Source organism: Schistocerca piceifrons, chromosome 10, assembly GCF_021461385.2.
Source record: "Schistocerca piceifrons isolate TAMUIC-IGC-003096 chromosome 10, iqSchPice1.1, whole genome shotgun sequence".
Lineage (NCBI taxonomy): Eukaryota > Metazoa > Arthropoda > Insecta > Orthoptera > Acrididae > Schistocerca > Schistocerca piceifrons.
The window spans coordinates 53,320,233-53,338,714 of record NC_060147.1 but is presented as its reverse complement, the minus strand read 5'-3'; the positions used below and the strand labels follow the sequence as shown (position 1 = coordinate 53,338,714).

The following is an 18,482-nucleotide window of genomic DNA, read 5'->3' as shown; positions in this document are numbered from 1 at the left end:
TCACACACACTTCCACACTAATTTCTCAACAAAATTGTCTCCAGTCTACCACACAGTTTACTTGGCCAAGTGAAGTTCCTGGCATATACATTTTGATTTATACTCATGAACCCACAAATACATAAAGTGAAGTATGACACTAATTTTCAACTTGCTTCCAGAAAATAAGGAATTCTTTCAGACAGAGTATTTAAAAAAAGTGACGGCTTTCACTGCACTTACGAATGATTCCATCCACAGAAACCTTTGACTGTTTCAGCACCATTTCTCTACCAGATTTTCATGTCTTGACAATTAATTCCCCAGATATGTACTGTCGGATGATGTCACCATGCGAAACCAAATAACTTAAATCGTATCACTTTATGGACTCCAATTCAATGATAGCAAAAATATCTCACAAAATTAAAAACAAAGATGATGTAACTTACCAAACGAAAGCATTGGTATGTTGATAGAGACACAAACAAACACAAACACAAACACACACACCAAGGTGGGAAACCAGGAGGTAGGATAGTTTTTTGAGGTGGAGGGTGGCATGCTGTTCTAATTTGCGGCTGGCCTGTAGGAGAATGCTCCGAACAGCCGGTGTGGATGTGGGAGAGGAAAGATTGAGGACTTTTATTAAGGATAGGAGTTGACGGGTGTGGTCATTGGCTGAGTTGATGTGTAGGTGAAGGATTAGGCGGGTGAGGGCTATGGATTGTTCAGTTTGAAACTGGTATAGGGACTGATGGAAAGAAGGGTTACAGCCACGTTGTCTGTGTCTCTATCAACATACCAACGCTTTAGTTTGGTAAGTTACATCATCTTTGTTTTTAGATATATTTTTCCCATGTGGAATGTTTCCCTCTATTGTATTCACAAAACTAAAAAATACACACCGAACAACAGAAAACAACACAATGGTTTCAATTTTGGTGCTAAAAATACATTGCCTCTTTTCTCGCCTTTCACCGACTGCGTGTGAAACTATCATCCCATTGGCTATGTGACACTGACATGCTATTAACCTATGAGCAATACAGAAACACCGCTGTAACTGCTGCTGTCTGAAAGTGCTCTTTCAGCCAACCAGGCACAGGCACACGCACAGGCAGGCACACACACACACACACACACACACACACACGCACGCACACACACACACACCCAACGCAAACACTCATGTCCACAGTCTCTGGCTACTGAAGCCAGACTCATTACAATCCATCCTGGATCTTCCACTTTAAATCGACTGAAGGTAAAAGAAAATAAAACGTAACAAAAAAATGAATATCAAAGAACATGTCTTTCAATTGGTAAAATATATGTTATTAAATCTAAGAATGTGATTTATAAAAATTAATTTCTGGTAAAGAATCTTCCACCATATTTTACATTCTAACAGCACAATCATTTTCAGTTAAATATCAGTTGGGTTTAAGTTGTGCACTACAAAATAAGGTTGACAGAAGCAAATCCAACAGGTGCTCAAAAGCACACTTACATACCAGACTAGCTTCTAAGCATACTCAAAGATTAGCTAATGTCCAAATTACTCACCAGTATAATAATGTCACCTCCCATACATGTAAGGAGACCCTCCATGACACAAGCTGTGTAGGGTGTGAGAGGAAGCAGCTGGCAGAAGGAAGGATACGTCTCTGATTCGCACTTCCAGTTAATCACATGGGTACAGTCATGTGCAGGAAAAATGCGACGTAGTTCGTTGCAGTCTGGAATGCTTGGAACTGGATACTCACTGAAACAGTTAAGGGAAAAAAAAGTACAATATTTTTGTTAGAACAGAGATGACATAATATTGCTACTTTGTTTGGGCAAAGTAATACCAACACCCCATCTCGGCAATTGGAACAGCTCAAATAATGGCATCAGATGGAATGAATAAAAAAATTGTAATTAGGTTAATGGTATGAGTTTCCCAATGAAACTGTACCAATTCCTTAACAGAAGTTGGAGGAGGAGGAGGAGGAGGAGGAGGAGGAGGTTACACACCTTAATTGATTATGCAATACAGATAGCTCAGCATTACACTTATCAGATAGTTGCGAAAGCAAGTTATTTCACATTTATGTTCATTACACTGAGGTAACAAAAGTCATGGGATACCTCCCAATATTGTGTCAGACCTCATTTTGCCAGGCATAGTGCAGCAACTCAACACAGCATGGGCTCAGCAAGTTGTTGGAAGTCCCCTACCATAATATTGAGCCATCTGCCTCTACAGCTGTCCATAATTGCAAAAGAGTTGCCTGTGCAGGATTTTGTGCAGAAACTGGTCTCTTGATTATATCCCTTATTATGTTTGACAGGATACATGTCGGAAGATCTAGGTGGCCAAATCATTCGCTTGAATTCTTCAGAATATTCTCCAAACCAATGGGAATCAATTGTGGCTTGGTGACATGGCACATTATCATCCATAAAAATTCCACTGTTGTTTGGGAACTCCACGAATGGCTGCAAATGGTCTCCAAGTAACCAAATATAACCATTCCCAGTCAATAATGGGTTCAGCTGGAGCAGAGGACCCAGTCCTTTCCATGTACACACAGCCCACACCATTATGGAGCCACTACCAGCTTGCACAGCACCTTGTTAACTTAGATCCACGGCTTCGTGGGAACTGGGCTGCACTTGAATCCTCCTATCAGCTCTTGTCAACTGAAATCAGGACTCATCTGATCAGGCCAGGGTTTTCCAGCTGTCTAAAGTCCAAATGATAAGGTCATGAGCCCAGGAGAGGCACTGCAAGCTATATGAGCGAAGGCACTGGAATTGGTTGTCACCTGTATAGCCCATCAGCATCAAATTTCGCCGTACTGTCCTAATGAATATGTTCGTCATATGTCCCACATTGACTCTGATAGTTATTTCACGCAGTTTTGCTTGTCTGTTAGCAGTGAAAAGTCTACGCAAATGCTGCTGCTTGCTCTCAGTCATTAAGTGAAGGTTGTCAGCCGCTGCATTGTCTGTGGTGAGAGGTAATGCCTGAAATTTGGTATTCTAGGCACACTCTTGACACTATGGATCTTAGAATATTGAATCCCCTAACAATTTCCAAAATGGAATGTCCCATGCGTCTAGCTACAACTACCCATTCAAAGTCTGCTAATTCATGTCAGAAACTTTTTCACATGAATCACATGAATACAAATGACAGTTCCGCAAATGAACTGCCCTTTTATACCTTGTGTATGCGATACTACCACCATCTGTATATGTGCATATCACTATTCCATGACTTTTGTCATCTCAGTGTATATCAATTATGGTGGGAAAGTCACTTAGTGACAAAAGATATAAGATTGTCTTGTCTACATGCCTAGAAACTGAAACAAAAGTATTAACTACAAAAAAGGCATGAAAGAGTACACATTTCAAGCACTAATAAAATAACAGAACAAACTTTATGTTTTTGGGGAGCCATATTTTGCAATTTGCAAACCAAACAAACAGAGAAAAAGTAACAAGTTGGAATAAATTAAACAGAATATTAAAAAGAAACTTTCATGAACAAATGACAAGAATGATAGTTCACAAGGTTATATTAAAACTGGAGCTTCTATATGCGTTTAGTTGAAGTTAAGAGTTAGTGATCCTGCCTAACCAACAGAGTTATTTATCAAACATGAAAACGCTACAAGAATCAGAAGTGCGCTCCCGTGTACAGGTAATATCGTTCTCTTTGACAAAATGATGAAAGCACAATAAACAGTACACAGAGGAGAGGTACTTATATTTTCTAATTGGCGTAATTTTAAAAGGCAGAGTTAAAAGTGAAAAGGAAAGAAGATCATGAAAAGTACAAGAAATGGTACATCATATTCTAACCAGACTAAATGGCACTAGTGTTTTACTCAAACAATAGAGAATATGTTGAAATATAACCAAACTCAGAAGGTGAGAATAGGAGAGATCTTGTCAACAAAAGATGGAACAGTTTATGTAGTCGCAGAATGGGGGTGTATCCAATATTGCTAAAAGAGTCATGGTTATAATGAAACCAATATTGGACATTTCTAGGTATGCAGCTGAGGGCAATACCACCTTTTATTATCCAATCCCCCACTGGGAATTGAGTCTGTGGCTCCAAATGGAAATGGTTTCATGGAGCATATAACTAGATATAACTGTATTTGAAAATAAGGATCTGATATCTACTGCACTTTGTGATCTTAGTAAAGCTTTTACCTAAACAGCCCTTAACAGTTTACTTGGGAAGTTGTTATTTTATGGCATACACAGGCTGTGTTTACCTGTAATCATGTCCTATTTCTGCAACAAGAGGCAGTGTGTTTCATTTAGAAATAGATGCTCTTCACAGAAGAAAATTAGGACTGGTATGCCGCAGAGCTCAGTCCATTTCTTTTCCTCATTCCAATCAATGATTTTCCCTCTCATCTAGGAGCTAATGTCCGCAGAAACAAAACAATCACTCAGTTTGTCAATAGGACAAAACAAAACACATTCATATTTTCATAGAAACAAATGGTATTTGTGCCAATTACACCTCACCTCGGATCCTTCACTCTGTGAACACTACCTTCAGTTAGCTAATGCTCCACTCTTTGATGTAAGATGCATATTTCTATCAACACTTTCACACTTACTAAAAAGCAACAGCTACCTAAAAAACTAGAAACAGACTAAAAAGAATATCATACCCGTACAAGGGAGTAGACTTCTGATTCTTGTAGCGTTTTCATATTTGAAAAGTAACTGTGTTGGTTGGGCAGGATCACTAACTCCAAACTTCAACTAAACACATTTTAAAACAGTGGCTCCACCCGAATGTCCCAGAAATTGCCACCTATATCTCACGAGCACTGCAACTGGCTCCTTCATTTCGTGAGCTCCGCACTAGTCCATGAAATTATTTAACATTCGGGTCTTTCAACCAATTGGTGTTGGTGGCCTCATGCAGGCAATTTCAATGGCCATTTACCGCATGTATTAATCACTGCTCTGCGAAGTACTGCTTCCTGCCACAGGTGTTCAGATATTTCCAACAGATATTTGGAAACTCCTGCCATCACTCACCCTTGAGCCAGCCTCGTAGTCCTCCAACACAACAAAATGTAGGACAACTAACGAAACACCATCCCATCATTTCTGGTCTGGAGAAAGCCTCCTTCCTACCGGAAACTGACTTCAGCATACACAATAGTCACAGGAAATTGCTTTCTGGCAAAGACCAAAAATGCACACAAACTACCTAGTTTGTATCTTTTAAATCAATTTCTAAAATCTGCTCAGTACTTGCCCTAAAACATTTTTTAAGTTAATGATTATGATTGGTTTTGTGAAACACCCTTTTCTACATTGTAAGAGAACCATTTAAAATAAACACTATTGATATTAAATTGTAAGATCTTTTCTGAAAAATACCCTGTTACTGACTGTACATGTAATGACTGAAACTATCCCGCTGTAAGTTGCAGACAGTTAAAAAAGAATTATTGAAATTGTCCTTTATTTCAATGTTTCAATAAAGCCCAAAGAAAACCGTAGTGTGGCTTTGCAAGCCTCCAAATTTGGAAAATTATAATTTTTTGTACAATTGAGTTTTTCCTACATCAAACCAAATTGTCAGACTTTACATTGGTCAGTGGTCCAGGATTGTGGCTATTGCTTCCCTGATGCCTCACTTATATGCCCATCTGGTTTATATGAGATGGGGCGAAACACAATTGATTTTGGTCAGTTCACCAAGAACTGTTTCCACTGACATTATGTTCTCGGAACAAACACTAAACATATTTGTTACTTCAAAATTGATGTTTTCCATATTAAAAGTAATGTTCATCTTTAATGTGTGAATGACTACTTTTTTAATCACAGTGACAATGGAATTAGACTATGGAAAACAAACAATAGTTTTATAAAATTATGAAAAAGAATTGCTCGGCACTACCTACCTTCAGGAGAAATGTCAGATCTGCTGACAGACAAACGTTTATGTAATATAATTATCCACACTTTCGAAACTAATAGTTTCTTCATCAAGGAGAACATGGGATAGATTGACAACATTAAAAAGAAAGGGCAGTTCACTTAGACCACAGTTTCAGAGGTATCCTCCTGAAACTTCCTGACAGACTGAATCTGTGGGGCAGACTGGGATTTGAACCTGGGACCTCTGCCTTTTGCGGGTGAGTCCTTCGCCAACTGTGTAATTCGAGCACTATTCACGACCAGCCCTCACAGCTTTACTTTTGCCAGTACCTCATCTCCTACCTTCCAAACTTCACAGAAGTTCTCCCACAATTTTGCAAGAATGACATTCCTGGAAGAAAAGATATTGTGGAGAAACAGCCATAGCCTTATGGACCGTCAGTACAGCACTTGTCTGAAAAAGGCAAACGTCCCAAGTTCGAGTCTCATTCTGACACACAGTTTTATTATGCCAGAAAGGTTCAAGTCAGAACACACACTCCGCTGCTGAGTGAATATCCCCTCTGGAAACAATCCCCCAAGCTGCGGCTAAGTTGTGTCTCTGTAATGTACTTTCTTCCAGGTACGCTAGTGTCAGCAGGAGTAATTCTGTGAAGTTTGGTGGGTAGAAGATGAGGTACTGGCAGAAGTAAAGCCATGAGGACAGGTTATGAGTCATGCTGGGTAGCTCAGTACGTAGAGCAATTGCCTGTGAAAGGCAAAGATTTTGGGCTTGAGACATTTAAGCAATTGTTCTTCCTGCAATCCATATGTAAAGAGAATGAGTAAAAGCCCGAATAACTGTGCATGCACTTCACAGTGCTTTGCAGAGTATGTGTGCAGTTGTAGATTGTGTGTGTGTGTGTGTGTGTGTGTGTGTGTGTGTGTGTGTGTGTGTTTTCTGGTATACCTGAAAGGAAACACATCCTTTTCGCAATGTTTAATCAGTTCACATTACCTGTGAAGGAGCGCCGTAAACACCCGCCCCGCATGAGCTCGCACCCTCTCAATCTTCTCCAAGCAATGCTGTACCACTCCAACCATTGTGCGGCTGACAGTGTCTGGACGAAGAGCTTCTGGCATCTCCCGCGCCAGCAAGAGTACCACAACCTGTCACACATAAGGGGTAAGCAGTAACAAAAAGTATTCATTAAAAAAAGGCTGAATTGGTAGTTCTCTGTTTTGCAAACAATTTGTTACTGTGTGTTTCAAACCTAAAACTGCAGCTCTTTATGCTAGTCTATTATGTGAAAGCCTCTTCATATCTGAACAACTACAACATTCACTTGACCTTGGTTATTTTACTCAACCCTTGATCTCTCTCTACAATTTTTAACTCCCACATTTCCTTCTCCCGTTTCTAATCCGATAACTCCTCGACATCTCGGAATATGTCTAATCAACCGATCCATTTGTTTAGTCAAGTTGTGCCGCAAATTTCTTTTTTCTTGTATTCTATTCAGTACCTCATCATTATTTAGTCTTCAGCCTTCTTTTGTAGCACCATATTTCAAGAGCTCCTATTCTCTTACTTCTAAACTGTTTATAATCCGCATTTCATTTCCAAACAAGGCAACACTCCAGACAAATACCTTCAGAAAAAACTTCCTAACACTTAAATTTATATTAGATGTTAACAAATTTCTCTTTTTCACAAACGTTTTTCTCAATTTCACCAGTCTGCGTTTTATATCCACTCTACTACTACAATCATCAGTTAATCTGTGGCCCAAACAACAAAACATATTGATAAAAAATCTACTCACCAAGCGGCAGCAGAACTCACACATAAAAGACTGTTGTGATTGGCAAGCTTTCAGAGCCAGTGGCTTCTCCTTCAGGCAGAAAGAGGTCTTCAACCCTTCTGCCTGAAGGAGGAGCCACTGGCTCCGAAAGCTTGCCAATCACAACAGTCTTTCATGTGTGAGTTCTGCCGCCACTTGGTGAGTAGATTTTTTTATTCTCAATCAAATAATTTTATCAATAATTGATTGTTTTCATTGTTATAAAACTGAGATTGAGATTTCTTGATCTAATTTTCTCAGCATCACCTGATTTAATTCTACTACATTCCATTCTAACAATATGAAATGAATAAGACTACTACTCTCCACATAAAGGAAGCACTGAGTAGCAGATGGGCACATTAAATAAAGGCTAATAGATATTATTTAGCCATTGGATTAAGTCCTTCATCAGCAGTAGATGAAATGTGTGTGTGGGTGTGCGCGCGCACACGCACACGCACACACCTATTCCCACATGCGTAGCTCACACGCTCACTGTCATCTCCACACACTAATGGCCAGCTGACGATGGTAGCACTTACCTTTGGGATAATGCAAGGATATGGTGGGGGCAGTTAGGGCCAGCATTGTGAGGCTGTGTTATGGGATAGCAGGAGGGGGTGAGGAGGGGTGGAGAAGGAGCATCATAAGGGGATGAGGAGGAAAGTAGAGAGGGGGAAAGACCATGCAGGTGAGTTGGATGGACAGAAGGCTTGTGCAGAACTGGAGTGGGAGCAGGGAAACGAATAGAGGCAGGTGGTGGATACGGACTGGTGAAGGTTAAGGCCACGGGGATTACAGGTATGAAGGATATGTTGCAGGGAGAGTTCCTATTTGATGTAATTCAGAAAAGCTGCTGTCAGGAGGAAGAACTCATGTGGCAGGGGCTGTGAAGCAGTTGTCAAATTGAAGCACGTCATGTTGTGTGGCATGCTCGGCAACCGAGTGGTCCAGCTGTCTCTTGGCTACAGTCTGGCAGTGTTATTCATGCAGACAGAGCTTTGTTTTACTTCTGTTCATCTCATAAGCTCTATTTAACAAACCATCCACTTCATGCAACTTATCTTCCGAGTCCTTCACCGTATCTGACAGAATTACAATTTCACTGGCAAACTTCAAAGTTTTTATTTCTTTTCCCAAAGTTTAATCCCCTTTTCAAATTTCTCATTGGTTTTCTTTACTACCTGCCACATGTACAGATTCAACAACATGGGATATAGGTTACAACCCCGTCTCACTATGTTCTATACTACTGCTTCCCTTTTAAGTTCTTTGACTGCAGCCAAATTCCTAAATTTTAAAGAGTGTATTCCAGTCAGTTTCATCTGACATTACAATTATACACTTTTTTTCGGTAAACATACTTTAGTTTATCACTTACACAGTACTATATGTCTCGGGTGGAATACAAACAGTGAGAGCAAAGGTTACCACAAATCACATACATTATCTTACTCTATAAACTTCTCTTTCACTTTTCAATGTAGTCTCTATTTTTGGCTTTTTCCAGTATATGTCACAAAGTAAAAGTGCTCGGATGAACAAACAGAGTGTCACATCAGACATGCACAATATTTTCACAACAAAATGAGTTTTTATCATCCGGTACACCAACAGAACCTGGCCATCACCAATCGAGTTATGGAAGTGATGGGGTGTGATCCACATTCTGTCTAAACACCAATACAGCATTTCTCCTGGGTAGTGTAAAACATACACTCCTGGAAATTGAAATAAGAACACCGTGAATTCATTGTCCCAGGAAGGGGAAACTTTATTGACACATTCCTGGGGTCAGATACATCACATGATCACACTGACAGAACCACAGGCTCATAGACACAGGCAACAGAGCATGCACAATGTCGGCACTAGTACAGTGTATATCCACCTTTCGCAGCAATGCAGGCTGCTATTCTCCCATGGAGACGATCGTAGAGATGCTGGATGTAGTCCTGCGGAACGGCTTGCCATGCCATTTCCACCTGGCGCCTCAGTTGGACCAGCGTTCGTGCTGGACGTGCAGACCACGTGAGACGACGCTTCATCCAGTCCCAAACATGCTCAATGGGGGACAGATCCGGAGATCTTGCTGGCCAGGGTAGTTGACTTACACCTTCTAGAGCACGTTGGGTGGCACGGGATACATGCAGACGTGCATTGTCCTGTTGGAACAGCAAGTTCCCTTGCCGGTCTAGGAATGGTAGAACGATGGGTTCGATGACGGTTTGGATGTACCGTGCACTATTCAGTGTCCCCTCGACGATCACCAGTGGTGTACGGCCAGTGTAGGAGATCGCTCCCCACACCATGATGCCGGGTGTTGGCCCTGTGTGCCTCGGTTGTATGCAGTCCTGATTGTGGCGCTCACCTGCACGGCGCCAAACACGCATACGACCATCATTGGCACCAAGGCAGAAGCGACTCTCATCGCTGAAGACGACACGTCTCCATTCGTCCCTCCATTCACGCCTGTCGCGACACCACTGGAGGCGGGCTGCACGATGTTGGGGTGTGAGCGGAAGATGGCCTAACGGTGTGCGGGACCGTAGCCCAGCTTCATGGAGACGGTTGCGAATGGTCCTCGCCGATACCCCAGGAGCAACAGTGTCCCTAATTTGCTGGGAAGTGGCGGTGCGGTCCTCTACGGCACTGCGTAGGATCCTACGGTCTTGGCGTGCATCCGTGCGTCGCTGCGGTCCGGTCCCAGGTCGACGGGCACGTGCACCTTCCGCCGACCACTGGCGACAACATCGATGTACTGTGGAGACCTCACGCCCCACGTGTTGAGCAATTCGGCGGTACGTCCACCCGGCCTTCCGCATGCCCACTATACCCCCTCGCTCAAAGTCCGTCAACTGCACATACGGTTCACGTCCACGCTGTCGCGGCATGCTACCAGTGTTAAAGACTGCGATGGAGCTCCGTATGCCACGGCAAACTGGCTGACACTGACGGCGGCGGTGCACAAATGCTGCGCAGCTAGCGCCATTCGACGGCCAACACCGCGGTTCCTGGTGTGTCCGCTGTGCCGTGCGTGTGATCATTGCTTGTACAGCCCTCTCGCAGTGTCCGGAGCAAGTATGGCGGGTCTGACACACCGGTGTCAATGTGTTCTTTTTTCCATTTCCTGGAGTGTATTTTGTGGCTCACCAAGCTGCAATCCCTCGCCCGTGTGGTTTATCATATACAGGTCAAACAGTCAGAACAGAGGATGAACGCAGAATGGTACACACAGACTTAAGATGACCGAGTTAGGGAAACTTCATAAATTTCAACTATACAAAAGTACTGATATACACCTCCAAATTATGATTCCATGACTCCATCATAACAGAAATAATTGAAATTGAAATCACAGGCAGCCCTATTAACCCAGCCTCAGGGTACTGTCACAGCAAGGCGTTTAGGGAATCTGCATCATAGTACTTGAATGGAAAAGTAGCAAGTTGGACAGAGTAATGCTCGGGTGCCATATGTATCAACAGTGAGCCAAGTGTGGAAGCTGGGGCACAGAGTCAGTACTGAATTACATCTTGTGGTTGAAGGACAATTTTTGTCAGTTTTTGCTTTCAAATATATAATTACAGAAACAGGGTTCTGCCTTATTTTATCTGGAACTCTTCCATTTTGTCTGTGTTTGCATACAAAAACAACAATGTGGGAACTGTGGGTTCACCTTGATGCAAAACACTTCTGTTGTTTATTTATTTATTCCCCCAAACTAGTTTCAGCGACAAATATCGCCACCATCAGTGAGTTTTTAAAATCTTATTTACTATACATTACAGCATGGTTTTAAGATTGTTGTCACTGTTTGCTGCATATTTTCTGTGTTTTTCTGTTGCCGTTTTTCTCAGCATACATCATGTCATCTGCAACTGTGTGAGCAGCTGTTAGGAAATAAATATACCAGTTTCACACACGTTCCACAGGATAAACAGAATATCTCTTAAAACAGAAAACTACACACAGGAACTAAATACAATCAAGCAAATTGCCATCAAAAACGACTGCAAAACAGACATAATAAACAAACTCAACAGCAAGGTAAAAACGAAACACAAAAATAGTGGCCACCCGCGCAAGAGCACAACCAACAGATCTGTAAACCTGGGGCAGAACATGCAGACTGCACAACATCAGGAAAAATAAACAGGTGGTACACATACAATAATAAAATACCACATAAAATTGGAAACATCTTCAAAAAGCAAGGGATTCCAATAATATTCAGAATGAATAACACAGTTCAAAAAAGGCTCAGACCAGACAAAAGAACCTCAGATGAATTCAGCAATGCTGGAATATAGCAACTCACTTGTAACTCCTGTCAGGTCCAATACATACGACAAACAAGCAGAAATTTCTGAACTAGGTACACGGAGCACATGAGAGTTCTAAGGAGTGACAGCACGAATTATGCTTTTGCAGAAAAGTAATGAACAAAAACCATGACTCCACTAATACCGAAAGTGATCTACACATCCTGAAACACAGTCTATCTGACAACAAACAGTAGAATAAAATTATCACATATAAAAGGCTATAGTGAAAGGGAAAAATATAATACATGAAAACACAAAACTTTGCAACCACACACTCTTTACAGCTCTGAGAGAACTGACCCAGAAGAACTGACACAGAAGAGAAAGCACACACACGCAAAAGAACCATTCCCCACATTACACAGAGAGACATTAATGAGGAACAGACGACGTCAGAACTCCCACTACAATTTTCATATCCTTCTTGCGACAAGTGATACACTTCTCATGATGCACGCAAACAGCAAGATGGTGTAGAGTTTTGGATTATGAACGAAGAGCAGAAGTTATGTTTTTCTGTATATAAAAGTAGCTGCAAGCCATCCAATGAAAGTGAATAAACAAGAAATTAAGTAACATGAAAACTGTATCCACAACACTAGCAAAATCCCAATTGTGTAACGCTGACATGTGTAAGTTCACGTTTTTTTTTTATTACTTTACTAACAGGCAACCACACAGTTGCAGATGCAAGAAAAATGGCAACAGAAAACCACAGAAAATACGCCACAAACAGTGACAACAATCTTAAAACTAAGCTGTAATGTATAATAAATAAGATTTTTAAAAATCCACCGATGATGGCGATATTTGTTGCCGAAACTAGTTTGGGGGAATATATGTAATTTTTGGATTATCGTATTTGTATTCCCAACATTCTATATATACTGTGAATATATGTAGGTATTGATGACCTTTGTAAATTTGTGGGTGGGGGGAAGGGGAGGTGAGGGTGTATGTAATTTGTTTGTGCTAACTTCTTTTGTTTCTATATTACAATGCCTCAATGTAAGCTGTATTTTCTAAAATGGACTGTGTCACTTTCACAAAATATTACGTGTTCTGCCATCTTGTTTTATGAGTTCTGGTCAGGAATTTCAACTCTGTATTGGCAGCTGGCCCTGAGGTGGGCACGCACACGCTTGCTTTTGTTATATGTATGGGTCTTTCGATAGTTCTTTCAGAGCAGAAAAACAGAGTCGCAGTGCAGATGGCTTTGTAATTTTTTTAATCCTTTATTATTTGTTTTCCTGCTACGTTGGCTTTTTGTAGATGTCCATTTTCTTCTATTATAAGTTTCTTCAGAATGACTTGATCCACTGATGGCATCCAGAGGTATAAATAGTAGGTACCCCAACCTTTTAGCATCAGTTCATCAGCACATATGATGCTAATAACTTGTTCTGTTGTTCAAATTTATTGTGCATGTAAGACAACCACCCACCCACTTGCCCAAAAATTTTCAGTCTGCAATTTTTTTGTACAAATTCTTTCCATCATTGTGTAAATCTTATAACTCCGATGTGACAGTAGCCTGTTCTGGCTGCCAGAAGTCAGACCAGTCAACTCCAGCAACTCAGATAAGTGGTCTCAGAGTTGTTCTTTGGGAAAATCGGGTAGAATGTAGTTGGAGGTAACAAATCAGTTCTCTAGGGAGTGTACAGTGTGAGGCCACACATTGTCATGCAGAAGGATAATCTTCTTCCCTGCAATGCATGATGGAACGTTCAATGAGTGTGAAAGAAGTGTGGAAGGCCAAAGAAGCTCAAGCAGAAAACAACCCTCTGTGTTTAAGAAGACAACACCCATATCTTGATGCATTTCCTCATAAGGATGGATTAGGTCTGCAATCATATAATCTATTTTGTAGGGGAAGAAAATCCATGTAACAGCTTTAGCTTTTCTTTAAATTTTTAATCTTTTCTTAAATTGTTTTGCAGACCAGTTTCAGGAAATTGTATTTCCAATTTCACTGCTGTATAATGCACCAGAATGATGCCACAACATGCACAGTAGTCAGAACTCTTGAAACTACTGTCTTTAGCATCCAACCATAGTGCAAATGCAAAGCAGTAGATAACGAACATACACCAAGGAACCAAAACATTATGGCCACAGTCCAGTGCACGGAATGTCATCTGGTGCTGGAGCTGCTGCAGACACACGAGGGTGTATAGAAGTTACAAGAATGGAGCAGAGACAAATGGGGTTTCAGTGACAATAAGGGCTGCACATGGCAAAATACACTGACAAACAACTTTGAGAAAGGACAGAACATTATGACCCAGCGCCCAGGAAAAGCATCTCACAAACAGCTACCGTTGCTGGCTTTCCACGCGGTACCGTAGTTAGGGTATATGGAAAAATCGTTGAAGAACAGTGAATCTGTGAATAGGTGACAAGGTTTCTGATGTCTACGCCTCATCACATAACATGGAGGCTTGGCCACTCTGTAAAGCAGGATAGGCGACTATTTGTGCCAGATCTGAGGACAGAGTACACTGATGGTGCAAGCACAACTGTTACAGACCGCATTGCTCAGAGCACACTGTCGAACCTGGGGATCCGCAGCAGATGATCACTATATACCTGCAATGACATCATCAATAACAACTGCAGAGGGAATGGGATCATTGAAAATGGACCTTGGGTCAATGGAAATGCGTTGCCTAATGAAATGAATCACATTTCTTGTTACACCAGATTGAGGCTTATTTGCAGATATGCTGTCATCTAGGCGCTGTCAATAATGGTTGCAGTAGACACTGGATCATTGAGACTGGACTGTAGATCAATGGAAACATGTAGTCTAGTCAAATGAATCACTTTTCTTGATACACTGAGTAGACACTCATCTCGTCACTGTCAATAACAGTTGGGAGTGGGTGTCAGATCATCGAGCTCAGGCTGTGGTTCAATGGGAATGTGTCACCTAATCGAGTGAATCATGTTTCTCGTTATACCGTTTTTACACTCATTTGCAGATACGCCACCATTATGGCAAAAGGCTGCTCGAAACGTGCACCATGCCACAGTAGTAGGTCAGTGGGCACAGTCACATGCTATCAGGGTGTGACAAAGCAAGCTGGGATATTTTTACTTCCCCCCTCTTGTTTTGCCATCTGCCTACTTAAATTTTTTTTTTCCGATTTTAACTAATTACCATTAACATACTTCAATATAATCTGCATTTTCATACAAGAGAAAGATTGGCCCTTAGTTTTTGAGAATATAACACCAGATCTAATTTTGTGCTTAGTCTTAGGTACGTAATTGCTTTTCTAATTTATTTAGACTATTCCTAGTTAGTATCTTTTGTTATAGGGTGAAATCAGTAATTGTTTCATAACTTAAATTCTATTGCTGACATATAAATAAATATAAATTCTGTACTAATTATAAACATTTGGGAGACGAAACAATGGCACTCTTAAAGTATCTATTTGGTTCTAGTCAGAAATGTGTTAGCAAAACCTGGCCTTAATCAATTCCTAAGTAATTAACAGTTTTGTCAAAAGTATTGTTTGTGTAACTATATATGTTAATTTCATGATTTAAACAAATAATTCAGCCTAACTTTTGTAGTAGAAGAAACTGTTAAAAGAATCAATTTTTCGATACATTCAATTAATCGAATGAGTTAAGATTTAATTGTGATTTCTGTAAAATTAACTTCAAACAATGTGTAGTTTCAGTACCTAGAATTGTGAGGATATATAAGAACCCAGTTTTTGGTCACGAGACAGTCAGTCCACGGCCGTGATTCAGATGAGAAACTGTGTTGGTCAGAACAACAACTATGCATCAACTTAACAGTGAAATAAGGGCTACACCAATAGGCTGTGTGTTAAAAGCAATGACAGTGTCTGTTCAATTTATTTGAAATACTGCGAACTGTGTGGTTAGGCTTTTACTGCTCTTAGATGTTCAACAGTAAACTATTGTAGCAGTATGTGGATGTTCACCTGCAATCTGTTTAGAGGCTTATGGAAAGTTTAATCAATAGTGCAATGGCCATATAACTGTGTAATATTGGGTGGTTGTGAACAGTGAAATTAAGTACTGTGAAACGCAACAGTGCATCTGTCAGCTACATCATTTACAGTAGAAAGTACTGCATGTCCACCTCCTATTTTTTTAGCCAGTATCACAACATAGTACGTCAACACTGAGGACAACAAACGAAGAAACAAAGAAGACAAACCATCACAGGGGGACTTTCACCTGGGCTTCTATGGAACATATGGTAGTAATTAAAGGCACCATGACAGCTTTGGACTACATGGATATCATTACAGACTACCTACATCCTTTTATGCTCAAAATCTTTGGACGGCAATGGCATCTTCCAGCAGGATAAATGTTTGTTAAGGACAGAATCATGCGGCAGTGGTTCGAGGAGTATGACAGAGAACTCATGCTAATGTTTTGCCATCAAATTTACTTATCTGAACCCCTTGGAACACGTCTGGGATACTACTGGTGCCAGTTCGACACCCATAAACTAGCAGCCCGTAATTGACAAGAATTGCATGATCTTTGTGTAGACATCTGGTGTTGTATACTGCTGGAAACCTATGAAGGATCTGTGAAATGCCATGCAGAGTTCCCGCTGTATTGATTTCAAAATGTGAGACAACATGCAATTAAGCAGATGTTCATAAAGTTTTAACTTGTCTTGTTACACCAGGGTGATGCTTATTTGCAGATATGCTGTCATCCAGGCACTGTCAATAATGGTTGCACTAAACACTGGATCATATCAACTTAGATTTCACCAATTTCAATGAGAAACCAGAAAAATCACACAAGTTTGGTCTGACTTATGGGACACAACTCAGCTTTCTGGTGAGTGGTAAACATTACTCTCTCCATTGCTTATTTTATCATCTGGCTCGTTTAGTAGTTGCTTGTGCCACAACTGAACCAACAGTGTGTGTGGAACATATGGTCGCTAACATTACAAATGGCACACACCTGCAGCCCAGACAGGGCAGCTTCCCTGACCCAGGCGCCAATGTCTCCTCTGCTGTCCAGGGTGTACTCTGAGAGGCCAGTCAGAAAGCACTCCAGTACTTCCTCCATTAAAGTACGGCTAGCTGTAATGAAATGAGAATAAGGGTTTTTTTTTTTTTATTTTTTTTTTTAAATCTAGTACACATTCTAATAGGCACTCATGCAATCATTCATTCATTCATCGTGTTCTGTAAATCCCACTGTGAAGGAGAGCAATGTGACAATACAAAATCAGGCACAATAAATATGACACAAAAGTCTTGTAACTTTACTGAGCTGGAATTAAGTCTCTTGAAGTCTCATAATATTTCTTCTTGGACCATCATCAATGGACTAGATGAACATTTCTTCTTTCTGTATATCTTAAAATTGTGCCTGTTGTTTTTGTGTTCTATGCACAGATCAAAACAAATTTATGTTACTGTTTTTCTTTTATTCAGCTGTGAAATTTATTGCCTTGCATACATTATTAAACAAATTTATGGCTTTACCGGTGCCTTTACTGTCACCTTTGAGTAAAATTTGGGTATCATCTACATATCTTTTGTAGTATACTATGCTTTTTAAGCAGTGCTCCTAGCTGTTGAATATTTCCTGTTCTAAGTGGTTTAAGAAAATGTCTGTTGTTGTGCCAGAAACGGTTGAAGCTATGGATAGTCCATCTGGTTGTTGATAAATGCTACCATTGAAAGCAAAGCAGTAGTTGTTGAGGATTATTCCTAGTAATTCTTTAGATTCAATAATTTTTGTGCTTTATTAAGTTGTTCTTTATTACTGCAAGGATACTGGAGTACAGAGTTACGATGTCTAGCGACATAAAATGGGCACCATATGGAATGTTTATTTCTTTTACTTCAGTGACTAGTGCGTAACTTTTTTTTTTTTTCCCGTATATGAAATACATCTTTAGGAAATGATTGAGCTTACAGGACATCCTTTCTTGTGTAGCTTAGGTTTGGATCTTAATAGTGGAATGATGTACCTTCACTCATGATGCATGCGAATTCAGAGAGCATGCATCCATACAGTTTACAGGCCTGCTTACAGAGGTCACCTTGGTCAGCCCCATGGCACTCTCTCGTGAGCTATCAGAGAACAGCATTATTTCATCGGTCACAAATGAGTATTTAATGAAGGAGAGTTAAAGCTGTTAAACAAGGGTTTAAAATATAACACAAAAGCAAACCTGCCAGACAAGATACTGCAGCAGCTCATACTGACAACAAAGAATGCAACAGATATTGTAAAACTAAACGGCAATGAAATATCTGCCATGGGTTGCAAACTAAAAGGAAGTAGTGAAATATGAAGATAACCATAAACATATTCAAAAACAGTACGCAGTATAAATAAATAACTTAAGAGAGAAACTCAGGCACTAACTTTAAAATCAGATAAAAGCTACACA

General features: G+C 40.5%; 1 protein-coding gene across 1 annotated transcript in view; it reads right to left on the bottom strand.

Annotated features, from left to right (window-relative positions):
- The window catches only part of LOC124718966 (tubulin-specific chaperone D), a 189,516-nt gene that overhangs the window by 27,686 nt on the left and 143,348 nt on the right, over positions 1-18,482 (bottom strand). The window contains exons 14-16 of the mRNA XM_047244636.1: positions 17,036-17,157; positions 6,902-7,053; positions 1,549-1,747 (exon numbers count right to left, since the gene is read on the bottom strand). Coding sequence (XP_047100592.1) covers positions 1,549-1,747; positions 6,902-7,053; positions 17,036-17,157 — 473 coding nt within the window. The remainder of the gene's footprint in view (positions 1-1,548; positions 1,748-6,901; positions 7,054-17,035; positions 17,158-18,482) is intronic.